Genomic DNA, 21,974 nt, shown 5'->3' on the forward strand with positions numbered 1-21,974 from the left:
AGGTTATATTTTAACATTGTTTTTCCCTAAAATTCTAACTTTGTTCAATGGAATATGACTTGAGTTTTGGCAATTTATTTTTTTTGCATATATGTGTGATTATAGATCCTATTTATTATAGTCACTATCCAACAAATTAACCAGCCAAAAATAATGTAACAAAGCCCATGAAATCATTATATTGGAAGAGAAAACATGTTAAACGTGTCCTTGTAATTTTGAATTGTCACTAAGCAACAGGTTGTAAGGTGAGGACTCGCTGTATGCCCCACTAAACCTCAAGAGCTGAAATGTTCTAAAATAAATAAAGTTTGATTCAGAAATAGAACTGAGAGAGATGGGCCTTAAAATCCAGAGGAATCACGCACTCCATATTCAGAATCTGGAGTAGATTGTGCCTAAGGACAATTTAGATAGATAGATGATAGATAGATAGATAGATAGATAGATAGATAGATAGATAGATAGATATTGGACATAGAGATAAAAATAGATAGATGACAGATAGATAGATAGATAGATAGATAGATAGATAGATAGATAGATAGATAGACAGACAGACAGACAGACAGACAGACATGTGTATGTGTGTGAGAGAGGATAGACATAAAGAGATGATAGATAGATAGACAGACAGACAGACAGATAGATATTGGACATAGAGATATAGATAGATAGATAGATAGATAATGATAGATAGACAGACAGAGATATAGAGATGGATGGATGGATGGACAGAGATATAGATACAGAGATAGAAATAGATAGATAGATAGATAGATTGACAGACAGAGATATAGATATTAGAGATATAGACATGGATGGATGGACAGACGGACAGAGATACAGATACAGGGGCCTCTGTGGCTCAGACTGCTAAGACAGTCTGTTATTAACACAGCTGCCTGCAATTACTGCAGGTTAAAGCCCCACCAGGCCCAAGGTTGACTCAGCCTTCCATCCTTTATAAGGTAGGTAAAATGAGGACCCAGATTGTTGGGGGCAATAAGTTGACTTTGTATATAAATATACAAATAGGATGAAGACTATTGCTTAACATAGTGTAAGCCGCCCTGAGTCTTCGGAGAAGGGCGGGATATAAATGCAAATAAAAAAAACACAAAAAAAACCAGAGCTAGAAATAAATAGATAAATAAATAGACAGAGATATATAGCTGGATGGATGGTTAGATAGATAGATAGATAGATAGATAGATAGATAGATAGATAGACAGACAGACAGACAGACAGACAGACAGACAGACAGAGATATATAGCTGGATGGATGGATGGATAGATAGACAGACAGAGATATATAGCTGGATAGATGGATGGACAGATAGATAAATAGATAGACAGACAGAGATTAGAGATGTAAGAGATATAGAGATGGATGGATGGACGGATAGACAGACAGACAGAGATAGAGATACAGAGATAGAAATAGATAGATAGATAGATAGATAGATAGATAGATAGATAGATAGATAGATAGATAAATAGACAGAGACAGAGATATATAGATGGATGGATGGATGGATAGATAGACAGACAGACAGACAGATATAGAGATTAGAGATGTAGAGATAGAGATATAGAGATGGATGAATGGACGGATGGACAGATATAGAAATAGATAGACAAACAGACAGACAGACAGACAAATATGATATATAGATGTATAGATAGATAGATATAGATACAGACCAGGGAGCCACATAACATTTGAGATGGTTTCTACTCCTCCAGTAAGGGAGGATGGGAAGGCAGGTAATCCTTGATTTACAACTCTTTGTTTGCTTTGCTCCGCAGGAGGAGGAATAACAGTCTTGGGGAAGTGACCTCGGAGTAAAAGCCGGGTCTTTTAAGGCCACAAAATTGTTTTCTGAGAATTGGATTGAAATCTATTCCAGAGAACAGCCGACCATTTCCTACATTAGCTGGAGATTTATGTCACTCTTGTCAGGGGTTCTGGAAGGCCAACCGGCAGCAGAAACACAATTATGGCAATTTTCTGGCCCGACCGTGATGGTTTTTACTCAAGCCAATTCAGGATTTTTAAATTCTTCGCCTTATCGTTATTGCTGTGTTATTGCTGTAACTGTGTTCTCTTACATAAAAATTGGGTTTCAGTCAACAATATAAGTTACCGAAGGAAAGATTATTTTCTTTTACAAATTATACTGTCTGAAAAACTAGCATTTCCTTCCTTCCTTGGGGCTATCTTGAAGGATGTTATCGCCGTTTTCCCGAGCAATAAATACCTTTACTGGATTACATGTTGCCCGTTAGTAGAATTTATTTCGAATTATTTCTCGTTACCGAGAAACGTATTCCTTTTTAATTGCTTTGTTCTAACTTTCTATAGCAGAGGAGTTTGGAAATGTTGTAAATGAAAGTTGTAAGCAACTAGGCCTGACTTTATAGTACAGACTGTTCTCGACTTACAGCGGTTCATTTAGTGACTGCTTGAAGTGACAGTGGCGTTGAAAGAAGTGACTTACGACCGTTTTTCCACACTTATGACCGTTGCGACATCTCCGTGGTCACTTGAACAAAATTTGGATACTTGGTAATTGGTTCATACTTATGACGGGTAGGGGGGGGGAATCACGTGATCCCCTTTTGCGACCTCCTAATGATTGAGAAGCCGGATTTCGCGTGACTAACTGAACAATGGCAGTGATTCACTTAAGCCACTGTGGCAGGAAAAGTCGTAAAACGGGGCAAGACTCCCTTAACAAATGTTGAAGGCTTAGCAACAGAAATTTTGGGCTCCGTTGTGGTCGTATGTCGAGGACTGATGAGAATGGGAAGCCATTAGAATTGGGGGGGAAGCGCTATCTATTTGACAAGGAGAAAAGAATAATTTAAGATAATTCGCCAGACTTTTGGTGGGTCCTAATAAACTCTTTCATTGTTACCTGGTATGAGACTTTGCTGCACACATGAAAGGCAGTCCTCGACTCACGACCGCAAGGGAACCCAAAATTTCCGTTGTTAAGCGAGACAGTGGTTACGTGAGTTACGCCCCATTTTTTTTGGCCGCAGTTATTAAATGAATCGCTGCAGTTGTTAAGTCAGTCACGTGGTTGTTAAATGAATCCAATTTCCCCATTGGCTTGGCTTGCCAGAAGGTCGCCAAAGGGGATCAGATGACTTCAGGACACTGCAACCGTCACAAGTACATGCCAGTTGCCAAGCCTCTGGATTTTGATCATGTGACCCTGGGAGAATGCGGCAAATGAAATTTTGGGCTTAATTCTGGTCATATGTCGAAGACTACCTATATCAACTTTCTAATGGATACCATACATTCAGTCTTGGTGAAAGATTAAAGAAGTGGGAAGTCTCATCTGTTGCTTGGCCTGACAAAGTCATATTTTCTTGGATTTGTGGTTTCGTCGTTCCCTGTCATTCCCAACATGAAGTTGTTTCCTCTCTCAAGATTGCAGTATGTAGCGTGTAGAAGAGCAGCGGCGACCTAGAAGGCTCTCATGGACAATGGTGAAGGCAGAGTCCATCTCCTGCTAAGGCAGGGAAGATCTCATACGGCATGGATCTTCAAGAAGGGACTCTTGGATGTTGAAGGCAACCAAGCATTTGCACTTGGGTAAGTGTCGTTGGCCGTTTCGGCTGCATGGTGCTTTGACACTGAAGGTCTTGAGATGTTATCTTGAACCGAATAAAAACTCTCAGATACATAAGAAAACTAGAATCTCAGGTGAGTCCCTCCTCCTCCCCCTCCTCCTCCTTCTTCCTCTTCCTTTTCCTCTTCCCCACTCCTCCTCCTCCTTTTCTTCCTCCTCCTCCTCCTCCTCCTCTTCCCGTCCTCCTCCTCCATATTCTTCTTCATATTCTTTTTCCTCTCCTCCTCCTCCTCTTCTCCTTTTTCTTTTCTTCTTCCTCCTCCTCCTCCTCTTCTTCTTCTTCTTCTTCCTCCTCCTTTTCTTCCTCCTCTTCTTCCTCTTCCCGTCCTCCTTCTCCATATTCTTCTTCATATTCTTCTTCCTTTCCTCCTCCTCCTCCTCCTCCTCTTCTTCTTCTTCTTTCTTCCTCCTCCTCCTCCTCCTCCTCCTCCTCTTCTTCTTCTTCTTCTTCTTCCTCCTTTTCTTCCTCCTCTTCTTCCTCTTCCCGTCCTCCATATTCTTCTTCATATTCTTCTTCCTCTCCTCCTCCTCCTCTTCTTCTTCTTCTTTTCTTCTTCCTCCTCCTCCTCCTCTTCTTCCTCTTCCCGTCCTCCTCCTCCATATTCTTCTTCATTCTTCTTCCTCTTCCTCCTCCTCCTCCTCCTCCTCCTCCTCCTCCTCCTCCTCCTCCTCCTCTTCTTCTTCTTCCTCCTCCTCCTCCTTTTCTTCCTCCTCTTCCTCTTCCCGTCCTCTTCCTCCATATTCTTCTTCATATTCTTCTTCTTCTTCTTCCTCCTCCTCCTTCCTCCTCCTCCTCCTCCTCCTCCTCCTCCTCCTCCTCCTCTTCTTCTTCCTCCTCCTCCTCCTCCTCCTCCTCCTCCTCCTCCTCCTCCTCCTCCTTCTCTTCTTCTTCTTCCCTTTCCCTCCTCCTCTTTTTATTAACTTGAAATTGTGCATTTTTTTTATTTTAGAGATTCTTGAATTCATCTGTGAAAATAAACATTAAAACATGGACGGTCACATCAGGATCCAAAGCTGTCAGAAGAATCCTAGGGGACCAATGAAAAAGGTAAGACCTTGGTCTTAATAACGTTGATTTGGCTGAGCTACTATTTTAATGGTTCACAATAAAGTTTTTTTTTTCCTTTACTTTCTTAAGAAAAGAACGTTTCAGGCGATTTAGCCAGAAGGCTAATATGCCAGGTTTAATAAACTCCTCAATCCGTAAGTCAGCTTTGAAAATGAATTTTTTAAAGATGGAGTCCATGAGTTGATCAAGTTCATTCAGAGCAAATGAGATATTTCCTCTCTGGAGATTTGGAAACAATTTGGCCATGACACAACCTCAACAACACTTGGATTTCTTTTCTCTGGGTTGAAGATGAATAGTTTTTCTTGTTTTCCTAGAGACGTGAGTTCTTGTCTCAAATGTTCTTGGATACACTCATCCAGCCTTTATTTTAATTTAATTAAATAAACTCTTCCAACCAAACTTTCCTCTCCCTCAGCAAGCCTCCAGTCTCCTAGCTTTCGGGGAGCCTTTAAAAAGATGGCTCTTCCCTCAAATTCTTACACTTAGTTTGAACATCAGGATACTCAAGATCTTAAGTGTGGAGAGACTAGAGATTATAATTTAGGAATTATTTTAGATTATGATTGTTAGTTTTGATACCCTGCATTTTGTTCTGGGAAGTCGGGGTGGGGGTGGGGGTGGGGGTAAGGGGAGGGAATTGGGGGTTGAGGCTAGAGATGGAGTGATGGTTAATGTACAGGGATTATTGAAGATGTATAAATATAATTAATGTAGGGTCGGGTCTGCCCAGTTACCATTTTAGAACGGTGAGGAGGGAGAAAAGAGGAGAAAGTAGGAGGTAGGAAAGAGGAGAAGAGGAAGGAAGAGGGGTAGAAGAGGGAGAAGGAAGGTGTAGGGTGGAGGGAGGAGAGGATGTAGATAAGAGAAGGAGAGGAAGGTCTGGAAAGTAAAAGAAGGTAGAAGAAGGAAGAGTGTTAAAAAGGGGGGTGGTGACTGGGCAAGCCCGACTAATTGTATATAACTGTACATTGAATGAGTTGTTTGACATGATTGTAAAAATAAAACTTTTTTACTTAAAAAAAAGGATACTCAAGATCTTAGGACCTCAGGATAAAATAATAGTTTTTACACAATCCTGAGTAAAAAAAGAACAACAATAAGAAAACTTCGCAGAATAGTTACAAGTGGTCCTCAATTTAGGACCGCCACTGAGCCCAAAATTTATGTCGCTAGGCGAGAAATTTGTGAAGTGAGTTTTGCTCCATTTTTTGACTTTTCTTGCCACCTTTGTTAAGTGAGCCTCTACAGTTAATAAAACGGTTGTTAAGTGAATCTTATTTATTTATTTATTTAATCACATTTTTATACCGCCCTATCTCCCGAGGGACTCAGGGCGGTTTACAGCCTGATAAAAACACAAATATAAATACAAGATAAAACACCAATTAAAAAAACTTATTGAATAAGAATCTGGCTTCCCTTTTGACTTCAGATCCCAAAAGGGGATTGCATTTTCCACAACTGAGCCCCAAATTGAGCGAGGCTGTTGCTAAGTGAGTTTTGCCTCATTCTACGGCCTTTCTTCCCAATGTTGTTAAGTGAGTCACTGCGGTTGTTAAATTAGTAACACGGTTATTAAGTGAATCTGGCTTCCCCCTCGACTTTGCTTGTCAGAAGGTTGTAAAAAGGGGATCGCATTTACCAGAACCGAACCCCGTTGCTAAGCGAGTTTTGCCTCGTTTTGTGGCCTTTCTTGCCACCGTTGTGAAGCGAATCCTCACAGTTGTTAGTATAGGTTCTCCTGCTTGAGCAGGGGGCTGGTCTAGAAGACCTCCGAGGTCCCTTCCAGCTCTATTCTATTCTATATTCTAGTAATACGGTTGTGAAGTGAATTCTCCATCGACTTCGCTTGTAAGAAGGTCATAAAAAAAAATCACATTTACCGATCCCCTTATTTCTTTCTTTCTTTATTTCAAAAACAGACCTTCAATGAATCTTCCCTCTCTCCTATGATGCCGTTGTTACAAAGTCAAAAACCGTTGTGTACCATATCAACACAAGATCTGTCCAAAAAAGATGAACATTTCAAAGAGGTTTGGCATCCCTTCAATTTTTAAATTCAACATAAATACGAATTACACCTTCGTTATGATCTTCACCATGTCCTTCAGACCCTTCACTCTATCCCATTCACTATCTTTTAAATTTATTTTTATATTTTAGTGATTTTAGCGTCATTTGTTTGGTCCTTGTGAGCAGCCCAGAGTCTTTGAGAGCCGGGTGACATACGAGTTATTGTCGTTATTTTCATATAAATCTGCTCTTTAAGTATTAGAGAAAAGGTATTAGCAGTGAGTTACTGACACTGTTTTCATATAGTTCATGAAAGTTTTTATATAATTCGATTACAGAGAGACCCTCAATATATTTCCCTTTTTAGACTCAATATTTATTTTGATGTTAAACTAAGCCATACACTGAAATATAAAACGATTTCTGAATTGTTTGTATTTATATTGTGGCTTAATTAAACAATAGCTAAGCTTTCTAATCTGATTTTTCTCCATTGGGATAAAGAAAATATATGTATTCTTAGCCAAAACAGAACACAAGTTTCTTAAACTTCATTCCTAACACATTTTTCCTCAGTTTAAAAAAAAAATCCTGCTGGATTGAAAAAAAAAATTTTTTTTCCCGATTTTTCAGCAATACTTGGCTCATATTTACTTCACCAAATAATATTTAATAGTTTGCTTCTATCTGATGTTCTGTTACACAGACACACACACACACAGAAATATAGATATGGATATATATGGATATATATATAAATATAAACATATACACCAGATATAGCGTCCTTTGCAAAATTCCTGGAAGACGTTAAAAAAAACACCTAACGAGCATCAAATACATATCTATCTTTTGCTAAAGCCTGACGTATCATATATTTAAAACCTGCATATATTTCTTTCAATAATTTATGTGATCTCTGTTTATATACATATATATATATATGTATTTTTATTGCAGGTCACGTTTCTCTGTTTTGCTAATGACACCGCTATTCCACCTAAGGTATGGTTTTCTTTGAGTCAGAAGATATATCAAAAAGATACACAAGCACAGAATTTAAGGGAAAATTTTTATAAGATGTTTTATAGATGGCACTTAGATCCCAAAAAATTATCATGTATGTATCCTAATATGCAAGCGAAATGTTGGAGGTGTGATTGTGATGATGCTACATATTTTCATATTTGGTGGACTTGCAAGAAAATTAAGGTCTTTTGGATAAGAATTTGGTGGATTATTCAAAATGTACTGAAGAAGAAGATAAAGTTCCTGCCACAATTTTTCCTTTTGGGAATTATAACGGATTGTACAGGGATTGAGACTAAATTGATTCTGAATTTAATAACAGCAGCAAGACTGTTGATTGGACAATACTGGAAGAAAGAAGAGGTACCTACAATAGAAGAATGGATATTGAAAGTTATTAATTTGGCTGAGATGGCTAAAATCTCAGCGTTTTTAAAAGACAATACGCAGGAAAGATATTTAATTGAATGGAAAAAATGGATTGATTATCTACAAAACAGATATCAGATTAAGAAATATCAGTTTGCCTGTGAATAATTAGAAAGTTATTTTATGTAATGGGGGGGGTTGGGAGATGAAAAGCTTTGGATGTGGTTATTTGGAATGGAAGGGAAAATTTTATTCTATGCTTGGTTTATGTATAACAATAACTTGTGATTGACCCGGGAAGCCGGGGAGGGAGGGGAAGGGGTTTTCTGGGAGGGGGGGGGGGAAAAAGGGGGGGAAATGTTTTTGGTTTTTAAAACTCTTTCAATAAAAAAAAAAAAAAAAGAAGATATATCAAAAAGACATGCTTCATAATTTAAGATTAACAAGTTCTATCTACATTCCAGTCCAGACTTTCGGCTACAATTGAAAACAAATTTCTGTTGCTAAGTGAGACATTTGTTAAGGGAACTTTGCTCCATTTTATGAGACTTTCTTGCCACACCTGTTAAGTTACTCCCTGCAGTTACTAAGTTAGTCGCAGGGTTGTTAAGTGGATCTGGTTTCACAGTTTCCAAGCATCTGAATTTTGATTACATGACCCTGATACGGTCGTAAGTGTGAAAAGTGGTCGTAAGTTTCTTCTTTCAGTACCGTTGTTAAGTGAATCTGGCTTCCCCATTGACTTGGCTTGTAGGAAGGTCACATGAGGAAGGTCATGAGTCCATGCCAGTTGCCAAGCAGCCAAATTTTGATCACGTGACCATGAGGCCAAAAAAGGTATCGGAGAAGATGAAACTTTCTGGAGAAACAAACATAACTGTATAATATTAATAACTATGATTTTATTATTTTTCCCCCAAAAAACAATGTATTTAGAACAGAGGTCTCCAACCTTGGTCCCTTTAAGACTTGTGGACTTCAACTCCCAGAACTCTGAGAGTTGAAGTCCACAAGTCTTAAAGGGACCAAGGTTGGAGACCCCTAATTTAGAATATAATTTCCAAGTGCTTGGAAATATAATCCATGAAAGTGACTGTTCTGAAATAATCTAATATTACATAGGGCCAATAGAAATTCCACATAAATGTGGCAAATTGTTGTTTTATATCTGTGCTGGATCTCAGATAATGCCTAACTACAGATAATGCTCGACTGACGGCCACAATTGAGCCCAAGGTTTCTGTAATTAAGCAAGACGTCTCTGTTAAGTGAATTTTGCCTCATTGTACAACCTTTCGGGACATGGTTGTTAAGTGAATCATTGCAGTTCTTAAGTCAGTAACACGGTTGTGGATTTTGATCACGTGACCGTTGGGGATGTTGCAACGGTTGTGTGAAAAACAGTCATGTTACTTTTTTCAGCGCCGTCGTAACTTCGAACGGTCACTAAATGAACTGTTGTAAGTCGAGGACTGCCTGTATAAAACCGTAAAAATCCAGTTTTAACAATGGAGAACCCAGAAGAGGGCCTTTTACATTGAACTACGCAAGTGAAATGCTCCTGGCCTTTATTTTCTATTCTTATGTGGACATTACAATAGTGGCCAAAATTGTGGAAACCTTTTGGGGGAAAAATGTATTTTTGAGGTTTGATAGCTAATAACACCACTTTTTTTTTGGAGTTTCAAGATAATCCTATTCCCCTGCTGGAATGGCCTGGGAATAGCCCAGAACTTCACCCAGTTGAAAATCTATGGATTTTTCGACTAAAGAAACTTGTTAGTCAGAAGCGACCCAGCAATAAAACCCAGTTAATAGAAGCCATCATTCCATCTTGGTTTCACATGATAACAGCTGCAGAACTAAAAGACTTGGTTTACTTCATGGGAAGACGTTTTAAGGCCGTGATTCATGCTAAAGGTTACCCAACTAAGCATTAACTGACATGGGGATCATTTTGTATATCTCGTTTTTTCTATGGTGATAATTTTTATGTATCTCGTTTTTTTCTATGTGTTTCACTTTTCTTCTTTATGCTGTAACTGCTATTCTAATAGCAACTCCTTCATAAAATTGATTGCATTACATTCTTGATTCAATTATCTTTTCATTGATATATATAATTTTATGGTACTACTCCTCCCAAAAAAGTGGTGTGATTAGCTAGTTTTAGAAAATACACTTTCCTCAAAAGGTTTCCACATTTGGCCACCACTGTATAGTGCTCGTATTTTGTTCGTTGGAGGTTCTAGGCCTGGATAGCTTTATGGCTTCTGTTTGTTTTCCTTTTTTTCTCTATCCCGTTCTCATCCGTGGAGTAAACCCATTAGGTTCCATGAGGAGTTTTGGCAGCGAAATTTGTATACAATGGCATCCGAAGTTTATTTGATTTGGAGGGTGGGGGAGTTAATTTGTATTTTGCTGCAAATCGTTTTTGAAAATGAAAAAAAATGAAATGAAAAAAAAAAACTCATTGGTGGGATAATTTCCCTGCTCAATTGAATTGTTCTTCCAATGTGCTCTGCTTCATTTAGGAACTGGCTACCGTCTCTGTGGGCCTTCCAGATGTTCTGAAATCAAGCCACTGGTGCAGCTTGCATGACCAGGAAGCACTTCTGCTAAAGGATATTTGTAAACCGGCAGAGACAAGTGACGGCCTCAGACAAAAGGTAAGAGAATGTAGCATGCTGCTATTGAATAGAAAATAGAATAGAGTTGAGTAGAGTAGAATAGAATAAATACAATAGAATACAATAGCTTTGCATTTCTGCATGAGAGTGCGTCGGAGCGCCGGAAATCCAAAGACCAGGCAGCCGCCACATGCATGCCTGTTTTTTGGCCATTTTGGGCCGTTTTCAAGCTGTTTTCGGGCTATAAATGGCCCAAAAGATAGCCCAGAAAACAGCCTGAAAAATGGTCTGAAAAATGGCCCCTGAAAAGGTCTGAAAATGGCCCGGAAAACAGCCTGGGTTTTGGCCGTTTTCAGTTCATTTTCCGGTGCTCCAGCACCAGCGAAGACCAGCTAGCTGGGGCACCAGAAACAAGAAGAACAGCTGGTGCGTGTGCCCACAGAGAGTGGGCCACCTCTGGCATGCTTGCCATAGGCAATAGGCAATAGAATAGAATAGAATGTAGAATGTTATAGAATATAGAATCGAATTGAACAACAACAACAACAACAACAATTTATTACAGTCTTAGACTGGAGAAATAGAATAATAGAAAACGGAGTTGGAAGGGCCCTTAGAGGTCTTCTAGTCCGTGCTTGTTTGAGCAAAGCTTGGTCGGAGCTGCCGTCTCTCTATAAATACTGGTGGGGAGGTGGGGAGTGTTGCTATGAGCGGGTTGGTTGGCTGTGTGGTTGCATCTTAATTGGTAGATGGAGCGGGTGTTTGCAGATTGGTTGGCTGTTTTGTAGCATCCTGTAGGGGTGTGGTCCTAGTCTTTTGTGTTGTAACGACCTGGCTGTGTGGAAACATCCTGTTACAGCACAAGACTCAGGAGGTCACATTCCCAGAACTCAGGATGTTTCCACACAGCCCATTAACCAGGTCGTTACAACACAAAAGACTAGGACCACACCCACACAAGATGCTACAAAACAGCCGACCAATCTGCAAACACCCACTCCATCTTCCAATCAAGATGCAACCACACAGCCAACCAACTCGCTCACAGCAAACACTCCCCATCTCCCCACCAGTATTTATAGAGAGACGGCAGCTCTGACCACGTTTTGCTCACACAAGCACGAAGCCGAAAGCACCAGCCTGAAGATGATGAGTGAGACCTCGTCAAAATGTTGCCAAGATACTCTCAACCTTACACGGGAAAAGACCCGAATATGCCAAGACCTACATATACTTTGCTCCTAGAAGCACGAAGCTGAAGCCTGAAGATGACGAATAAGACTTCGTCGAAACGTCACCAAGACACTTCTAATTTTATGCGGGAGAAAACCCGAATAACCAAAGACATATATATATATATATATATATATGTTTTCTGAGGTTTTCACGGGTGTTTGTATGTAGGTCTTTGGTTGTTCGGGTTTTCTCCCGTGTAAAATTAGAAGTGTCTTGGCGACGTTTCGACGAAATCCCATTCGTCATCTTCAGGCTAGCTGTTTACAGCTTCGTGCTTCTAGGAGAAACGTCGCCAAGACACTTCCAATTTTACGCAGGAGAAAACCCGAATAACCAAAGACGTACATACAAACACCCACGAAAACCTCAGAAAACAAATATATGTATGTATGTATGTATGAGCAATATATATATATTGCTGATAAAGAAATAAAGGGAGACTAGGATAGATCTGTTTCAAGCTATTTAGCTCTCATCAGCTAGCCATACCCTTACTTGGATTCGAACTTGGCTAGTATGCTCCCGCCCATATTGGGGCAGACCAGGTGCTTCGACAGAAAAACACTTTATATACATACATACATACATATATATACATATACATATACATATACATATATATATGCACACATACATATACACACACACACATATACATACATACATACATACATACATACATACATACATATAAACAGTAATCCTAAATGCACGTCCGCAATTCAGCGTGTCATTTCTGTCACTTAGTGAGACAGTTATTGAGTGAACTTTGCCCCATTGTACGACCGAGGTCATGTGTTCCCTTTCTGCGACCTTCTGACCAGCAAAGTCAATGGGGAAGCTACTGATAAATAACCTATGGGGTTGGGTGTTTTTTTCCTTCTTCTTTTTTCACCAGAATTGCATTTCACGAGTGCTGTGCGTGATGAGATTGTCTTCTTCGTTTCCAAGGCTGAGAGGAGACGCTGTATTAACTCTGCTGAGCAAGTACACCGCCGCCATAAGATGTAGTGAGGAGATGCACTCATTGCAAAAACAGGCGCTGGACTCGACCCACACCGAGAACGATGACACAAATCAGTCCGTGTCCTCCATCGAAGATGATTTCGTGACCGCCTTAGAACATTTAGAGGAAGATGACCCAGCAAAAACTATCCCTATCGGTTAGTGGATCCCCTGGGATAGTGTAGCTTCTTCGATATTTTGGGTTTTTCAGTGGATGTTTAAAGAGCATGTTCTCATTCAATTTTTGCAGAAATATTTTCATCTGTAGTGTGTTGTATATTGTGATATGCTGTGTGAGCCACGGTATCTATAATTCAGTATTGCAGGCTGACTCTGCTCACTACGAGGAGTTCAAATTGTGACCAGTTTAAGGTTGACTCAGCCTCCCGTCGTTTCGAAGTTGTAAAATAAAGACCTAAATTGTTAGAAGTCTGAGTGCTGTTGCTATTTTTGTGTATGGTTGTTGTTGTCTGAGCTTGGTTGTTTTCTTGTAGACATTTCATTTCCCAGTTTGTTAACATCATCAAGTAGGAGACTCTATAACATTTCAGACAAGGGTTGTCCAATCTTTTCTTAAAAACCTCCAGTGTTGGAGCAACTTCTGAAGACAAGCTGTTCCACTGATTAATTGTTCTCACTGTCAGAAAATTCCTTCTTAATTCTAAGTTGATTTTCTGCTTGATTAATTTCCATCTGTTGCTTCTTGTCCTGACTTCTATCCGTTGCTTCTTGTCCTTCTTTGGAGAATAGGCTGACTCTCCTCTTCTTTATGGCAGCCCCTCAAATACTGGAAGACTGCTATTATATTACTCCTAGTTCTCCTTTTCATTTTTTTTTAATTCACATTTATACCCCGCCCTTCTCCGAAGACTCAGGGCGGCTTACACTATGTTAGCAATAGTCTTCATTCTATTTGTATATTTATATACAAAGTCAACTTATTGCCCCCAACAATCTGGGTCCTCATTTTACCTACCTTAATTTAATATATTTAATTTATTATATATATTAAATTATGAATTTAATATATATATATTAAATTCACGAACATACTGATTACTAAGGATGTAAATGTATAGACATTTATTTTGAAATTGCCCTCTTGAGCCTATTGGAACTTGCTGTTAAGTGAGCACGGGAGTTTTATACGATAAAGTGGCCAAATTTTTTTGCATTGTTTTCTGATTCTGCTAGTTGACTGATATTGATTCATGTGTCATTTTTTAAAATTTGCATTTATATCCCGCCCTTTTCCGAAGACTCAGGGCGGCTTACACTATGTCAAGCAATAGTCTTCATCCTTTTGTATATTATATACAAAGTCAACTTATTGCCCCCCCAACAATCTGGGTCCTCATTTTACCTCCCTTATAAAGGATGGAAGGCTGAGTCAACCTTGGGCCTGGTGGGACTTGAACCTGCAGTAATTGTAAGCAGCTGCTGTTAATAACAGACTGTCTTACCAGTCTGAGCCACCAGAGGCCCATTCAGTTGGTGTCAAGTCTTAGTAGCCACATAGCTAGACCTTCTCTAAGGTAGCTTACAAAAATGTCTTCTCTTTATTTTCTTTCTCCCCCCCCCCCTTTTTTTGAACAGAACCTGACAAGAGTCAAGAGGCTTCTCCGAAGTCCACCTTTGGTCATTCTTTCAAATCTAACGATCAAAAGTCCTTCATCAGTTCTCTGTGTCGGAGGCCATCGGTCAAATCCTCCATCTCCTTGGTGAACATCTTAGAACTTGAAGAATTGTCATCTTCTGTCAGAAATTCGGTCTCCACTTCCATTTCTGATCCTTGGATACAGAGAAACTTTTTCAGATCCCACAGTTCTTCGGATCGCGGGGTTAATTTTTTGCACAAAACCTTATTTTCTTCCTCTCCGGCCGATTCCTCTGAGTCAGACTGTTCTAGTCCAAGCCCTGTCATTTTCTTGGATGAAGAAGGGTATCAAAAAAGCTTGAAGGCAAAACTTCAGCTGCCGAAAATACCAGTAGGGAAAGATGGAGTAGAAGATTCCGACTCGGAAGTCAGCGAGTTTTTTGATAGTTTTGACCAATTTGATGAACACGAACAAACTCTGGAAAATAGTTCTAAAGGTTCTAGAGATCCCACCACCATAACCCATACGTCACAGAAAAGCATCGTTTCATGTCAGAAGTCCTGCTCCACCTCAACATCAATGAATCCTCAAAAATTCAAGTATGATCGTCCGGTTCTTCCAGCCAACGTAAGGAAGCCAACTCCTCGCAAACCAGAATCTCCTTACAACAATCTGTTGGATGTCCCAGATTCCCCCCGCCTGATCAAAAACCCAACCGATGATCACGCAGCCTTATTCAGCCCAATCAGATCTTCTGCTTTCAGTCCTCTGGGCAGCTGCTTTTCCACAGAATGCCTCTGTCGAATGAATCGAGATGCTTTCAGCCAGAACCACAACATTGTCTATCACACCTACTCAGATTTTGCAAATAACATTTCTTTTGAAATTCTGGGTTCTGTATGTAATGCTAGGCCACCTCCGTTGTGTAGATGCACACAGGAGATTATCAGCCAGGGTAGAATCGTCCCGGTAGAAGAAAAAGACCGGACGGCAAAAATCCAAAGAGACATATCTAGAAAAGGACTTCATAAGAAAGAGAAATCCAAACACAAGTCGGGAGTGATTAAAGATCACATCCAGAAATTTGCTTCGGAGCTGGTGGAAACGAGTTTTGGAAGTGCGTTTAAAGATCTCCAGAAGGGCGTTTCTTCGTGCACCAATGCGTTGTGCCAGTTGGCTGCTAAGTTGACTTCTTCGGTCTTCCAGATGGCCTTCTACGAGATTGGGAGGCAGCAGGCTCTTCTGCTGAAGAAGAAAGCCATTAGTGGTTTAGCAGGGTTTTTGGTCAGCGAAGCCGTCACCGGAGCTTTGAAAGAACTGTACTCGGTGAAGCAACAAATGTTTACCAACACCGTTACCAAATTTGCAGCAAACCTTGCCGAGGAGTTGATATTTGAGGGGATAATGGAGGTTTGTCAGTTTTCACATCCGCCGACGCCCACGGGGTCTCATCAGGGCTCCTTCCGTTATAACGATAACGTCGTTTGGTCCTATGCAGAAGACTTGTCTGAATCCGTCATCCAGAATGCTTTTATTGAGTTATCGCAGGCCGACGTGAGCTTCATGTCGCAAGCTGCAATCAGCGTTTCCACGGACAACGTAAAATACGTAAGCAAGGAAAGGGTGCTGGAGTTAACCCACACATCCAATGGTTCTTCTGAGCTTTGTGAGAAAGTGCCGGTAGCCTTGAACCCAGTTTGGGAATTTAGAAAGGAAGACACCATTAACCGAGCCTTGTTCTACACAACGGGCATTGCAAGTTCAATTCCGGTGCCCTTAGCTGGAAGCATCCTTTCTCACCATCAGATTTTATGGAAGGAAGCCAAAGTCAAGAATCCACTCTCCTTCTACAAAGGGTCGTCAGAAACGTGTTGTGCCACCAAAGGGAATCGAAACGAAGTGTCCTCACTTAGAAATATCTACCTGACCACTGATTTCACACAAGACAATGAACATAATCCACCCGACCAGCCTGAGGCCAGCAAACTTGCAGAAATATCGAGCATCAATAACTTTTCTGGAACGATGGTCGATATGATCGTATCGGAAGCCTACGAAGCCGTCACTTCTTCCCGGGTTTCTAAATCGACAGAGCCGTACACAGGCGTGCTGCAAATGAAAGATGGCCCCTGTTTGCAGTGCATCAGGAAAGACGCCTGCAAGAATATGTTTGCTAATTATTTGGCCAAACGGATCGTAAAACAGTCTGTCGATGAAACGAAATCGGCGTGTTCGGCTACGGGTGAGAAATTAGCCTACTGTGTTGGGCTGGGAACCCACTCCAGAAGCGATAAGAAGGAATCTCAGGGTGTGGCCAAACAAGGAGAAAAAATGAAGAACATCCCAGTTATCGTGGGTCAACAGCAGATGCCTTTAAACAACATATCGAAATTTCACATCTCTACCGCTGCTTCTAACCGATGTTTGATGTTGGGGTGTAAAGATGGAGTTCAGGAAAGAAAGAACTGGGTGGCTTGCAAGCTATCCACAAGTACAACCTCTCCTACGATGGCATTTGTCAAATCTAATGAGCAGGTTCCTGATGTGGAAGACAGTTCAGCGATACCTATCAGTAATTTACTTGATAAACAGAGTGCATCTAAAGCCACAGGAGGTTCTGCGTTTGCTCATGAAATAACTTTTTCGGAAATAAATAACTCTTCTGTGGTGCCCACGTGTGAAGACACATTTCATCTGGAAGATAAATTGAATGTCAGAGACCAAAATCTTCTCGTGGTACCAGAAACACCGCCTTCCACACCTTTAATACCTTCTCAGTCAAGTTCAGAGTGGAATTTAAGGAAATTAACCAAAAAACTGAAAGGGGAATTAGCAAAGGAGTTTGCACCTGCTACACCTCCTTCGACTCCTTACGTACCGGAAACAGATGGAACATATACTCCAGAATGTGAAAACTTAGAAAAGGAAGAGTTTATGTTGAAATTAATGCGGTCTCTCTCTGAAGAAGTTGAAAACAAGGAGGTTGAAGAACATTCCGAAACACTGGTAGAGCAAATTCAACCTTCCGGACCGACAATAGATTACGCTGATCATCTCGCTACTCATATCATCTCTATGGCAACCGAACAAGCCGCATCCCGTTTAGAAGATAAAGCTACCCAGATGGAGAAGAAGAGATACTTGCAAGTAAGCACGGAAGACCAAAGAGTTGGGCATTCCACATTTGTTAACGTTCTGGAAAAAAACACACCCGCTTTGTGGATTTATGCTGGTGAAATGGCTGGGAGGGTTATCCGAGAAGCCAAGAAAAGGCTCAACTCAAGGCACTGTAAACTTCTGAGCCGCCGTCACATTAATTATGAGGGCGATTGCTTTCACCTGAAAAGACATTATCAAGAATCTTGGTCCAAAGACAAAAGACCGAAGCCACGTTCTAGAGAACCAGATGGTTGCATTCTTCCTGTGCCCGTGAATCCAGAAGCTTCGGGGCTCAACTCCAAATATCCCAGCTGCGAAAGCGTGACGGATGAATATACCGACCACATCATTCGGGTTTTGAAACAGGAAGGTGGCCAAGGGGACCTCATCATGGATAATTTTGCCAGTAGGCTTGCTTACAAAACGGTGAGGTCTGGAATGCAGCAAGCTGCCAGGAAACTCAGGGTGAAGCCAAGTCGAAAGGTTGCTCCAGAAAAGAGCTTCAAGCTAAACAGTAAGCTTGAGCTGTTCGAGGCAGCAAACCAGGACTTAGATCAAAAGAATCAGAAAAACGGCATGATGCTTCATCTTGCGAAGCAACCTTGGAGGAGCAGATGTCCCTTACATGGGCCTGAACGTTCAAAGTTGCTTGACTTTTCGGAATCTCTTGCTTGTACGATTGCCTCGGATGCCAGAAGGACGTTCAAGTCCACGACGAGTTTACCCAAATCTTTAACGGATTCTTGCTTGTACCAACCATCGAGAGACGATAAAGTCGCCGATTTCAAAACAATGTGGAGTCAAAGACTGTCTTCTTCCCGTTGTAAGCAAAAGCTGTATCACAGCACGGAGAGTTTGAGGGACTCTACTTATCAAGGGAACATTTTACAAGCCGTAGACCAATATGCGAAGAAGATCGTAGATGATACTTTAGAAGCAAGCTTAGGATCAAGTACTCGGCAAGCTCCTGAAGGCTGGACCAATGGAGAGAGCTTAACCTACGAAGAAAAAATGATCCCATTTTCTATAGCTGCTTGCAAACACTGCAATTTGAAAGAACATCAAACCTGCATTGGCGGTTCACCTCTGGTGCTAGCTGGACGAGACCTTCCTTCGAACGTTAGACAGTCTTCAGATGGGAGTGTAAGCATCACCTTGCCTAAATCTCATGTGCTCCATTTGGACATTCCCAAAATTCATGTCGATATGGAGGAGAAGCTCCTATTTGCTGAAAACCTTGCACCTGTCACATTGGGTCGAGCAAGGAGGCAGCTCAGCAACACCAGTTTGACAGCGGATAGCGGAATCAGTCAAGATGGAATCAGTTTTGCCGAAAGTCTAACCACAGAAATTATGACTTCTTGCATGACAAATATTGCTCCAGCCATCAATATAAGGTAAGGTTGATTTTTTTCAGGGAATATATACTGTAGGACAAGAGCAGGTAGAGCTGGGGTGGGGCAGAATTAAATGAGTCATCAGCCTAAAATCATTATGTTCCCATAAACAGTCTAAGTCCAACTTCTCTTGAAATCTGCTGACCGTTATCTGGCGCCAATTTAGAGTTGAACTTGAGTTGACTAGATTAGGAGACGAAAAGGAAAGCGGGGGGGAAAGAGTTAAATGAGTCACCAGCCTAGAGTCATTATATTCCCACAAACCGTGTAAGTCCAACCCCTCTTGAATTCTGTTGACCCTGATCTGGCATCAATTTAATATTGAACTTGAGTTGACTAGATTAGGAGAAGGAGAGCAGGGGGAGGAGTTAAACAAGTCATTAGCCTAGAGTCATAACGTTCCCACAAACAGTCTTAAGTCCAACCTCTCTTGAATGCTATTGAATTCTGGCGCCAATTTAGTATTGAACATTAATCTAGTTGACTAGATTAATGTCAGGCGCCAAGAATCAGGAACCGTTAGGATGCAGCTCAGAAGATTTATTACTCTATGCACGAAAACGTATAAGGGGCATGGCTGAAGTCATGAGGCTTGTTTCATCTTTCTGAAACAGCCATTGGAATTTGAGGAGAACTCTTGTCAGGGTAATGGAAGATTTAAAGCTGACCAGCCGCTGTAAGGCTGTGGACCAGGATGATGGACTGAGGACGAGTCAGCAGGGTTATTGCCGCTTTAAGAAGCTGTCTATATAAGGGAGGCCATGAGAGGGCATCTCTCTCTCCTCGTATATCACTCTCCTAGTTGTGTTCTATCAGCATTGTAGCTCTCCGTGTAGAGGTGAAGATTGATTGCTTGCCTGGTATGTGCCTACTACGTGCATGTCTGTATATTTAGAAGTCTTGTATATAAACCACTGTTTGTAATGCCAAAACCTCTGTGTCCTGTATTTTGCTCCTGGGTTGTCTCAAAATAGTAGTCATGCTGTAAACACTCTGACATCTCTGGAGTGGGTTCCAAGTGTGGTCAACAGTGAAGGAAGGTCAGGTATGTGGAACGCAATGACAAATAGTGATTCTACCCTACTTATCTGTATTAGCACCATGGAAACGGAGGGACCGAATTCTGCTGAATCTGTGGTCAGCCAGCAAACTGGAGATGAGAGCACCGGGAGCTGGTCGAACTTGAGTTTTGATGATGAACATCTAGAGGAGAGCAGCAGCTTTCTCCACCTCAGCGATAGGTAATTCAAATCTATTTCTAACGTAATGACTGGTGACGTCCCATCAGTGGGGGTCGACTCTTAGTGACTGAACTTCTCCAGAATGAATGTTTAATGTACAGTTTTGATCAGCTGGCTTGACCAACCCTTCTTACACCGTTAAGGTCCAGGGTTGACTTCAAAAGACTTTAGCTTGGCGTTTTTTAAATGTCGAATGATTTAACTGTGAGATAAGGCATTCATTACCCAAAAGCCCTGGCGGCGCAGTGATAAGAATGCAGTATTGCAGTCTGACTCTGCCCACTCCCAGGAGTTTGATCCTGGCCGCATCAAGGTTGACCCAGCCTTCCATCCTTCTGCGGTCAGTAAAATGAGGACCCAGATTGTTGGGGGCAATAGGCTGACCCTGTAAACTGCTTAGAGAGGGCTGCAGAGCACTGTGAAATAGTATATAATGCTATCGTTATAAAAAACATTCCAGTTTGATCCTGACCAGCTCAAAGTTGACTCAGCCTTCCATCCTTCCGAGGTGGGTCAAATGAGAACCCAGATTGTTGGGGGCAAGAGGATGACTCTGAAAACCACGTAGAGTGGGCTGCAAAGTGCTTCTAGACCCAAAGAGAGACCTAGATCCAGACCCAGATCTAGAAGTAATCTGAGAAACTAAAGTAGGTAAATCTGGCGACTCAAGTTTCTTGACTTTTCTGGGTTCTTTGTTTAAGGACAAGCATCTGTGCCAGATGTTGACACCACCTTGCTTTCATGCATGACCTACCATCTCCATCTTCTCAGATGCCTTGCCCTCAAGGTTGAAGGTCCTCTACTGGACCTTTGAGACAGACCTCCACAGATTTGGCGGCGGGAGAAAAAAAATAAATACTTGTGAACTGGCTTTTTCTTCTCCCGAAGGCCATTCTTGCTTGTCGTCCTTGGACGCCTCTCAAAAGAGACCTCCATAATCCATCTGAGCCAGGGGTGTCAAATTGCGGGCCGGATCAGCATTCTAGTTGTCTGGTCCATGGACTGCTGGTGGTGGTGGGAGGAGTCGGCAGGCTCATGCACACGCAAAAGTCAGTGGGAGCATGTGCACGCAGGCCCTGCCCCTGCCATCCCAGCTGACTCCTGCCATGATAGAATGGGCCAGGCCGAAGCTTCCTGGAGGGCCAGCTGTGGAGCCCCTGCTGCCGGACACCTCCCTCCCCATGCACACACCTGAAAGGCCGGTAAATGCGGTCGTCCTGGAAACGGTAAGGGGCCGGCTGCGTCGCTTCAGCCAGGCCCACCCAATCCCAGCAGGTACATGCGCGCACAGGCCTGGCCCACACCATCCCGGCAGGCGTATGTGTGGACAGAAGTTGGCGAGCGCACATGCCGGGATGGGATGGGCCGGGCGCATGTGCCCCTGCCCCTGCTGGGACCTGGTGGGCCTGCTGGCCGAAGTGACATGGGCTGGACCCTTACCGTTTCCAAGACGGCTGCGTGGGCTGGATCCGACAACATCGCGGGCCGGATCTGGCCCGTGGGCCTTGAGTTTGACACCTCTGTTCTAAGGCAATCCACTAGTGCAGGGGTCTCCAACCTTGGCAACTTTAAGCC

At 41.8% G+C, this 21,974-nt stretch overlaps 1 protein-coding gene across 5 annotated transcripts in view; it reads left to right on the forward strand.

Moving 5' to 3' along the window:
- The window catches only part of AKAP11 (A-kinase anchoring protein 11), a 57,284-nt gene that overhangs the window by 15,014 nt on the left and 20,296 nt on the right, over nt 1-21,974 (forward strand). For 4 of the 5 annotated variants that reach the window (XM_058184715.1, XM_058184714.1, XM_058184717.1 and 1 more), the window contains 8 exons: nt 3,449-3,613; nt 4,601-4,698; nt 6,645-6,755; nt 7,696-7,740; nt 10,668-10,802; nt 12,898-13,162; nt 14,601-19,158; nt 20,256-20,399. In XM_058184715.1, coding sequence (XP_058040698.1) covers nt 4,639-4,698; nt 6,645-6,755; nt 7,696-7,740; nt 10,668-10,802; nt 12,898-13,162; nt 14,601-19,158; nt 20,256-20,399 — 5,318 coding nt within the window. In that variant the 5' untranslated portion in view covers nt 3,449-3,613; nt 4,601-4,638. Of the gene's footprint in view, nt 1-3,448; nt 3,614-4,600; nt 4,699-6,644; nt 6,756-7,695; nt 7,741-10,665; nt 10,803-12,897; nt 13,163-14,600; nt 19,159-20,255; nt 20,400-21,974 lie in introns of those variants that run through there. The other variant, XM_058184718.1, reaches the window with a different exon arrangement.

Source organism: Ahaetulla prasina, chromosome 5, assembly GCF_028640845.1.
Source record: "Ahaetulla prasina isolate Xishuangbanna chromosome 5, ASM2864084v1, whole genome shotgun sequence".
NCBI lineage: Eukaryota > Metazoa > Chordata > Lepidosauria > Squamata > Colubridae > Ahaetulla > Ahaetulla prasina.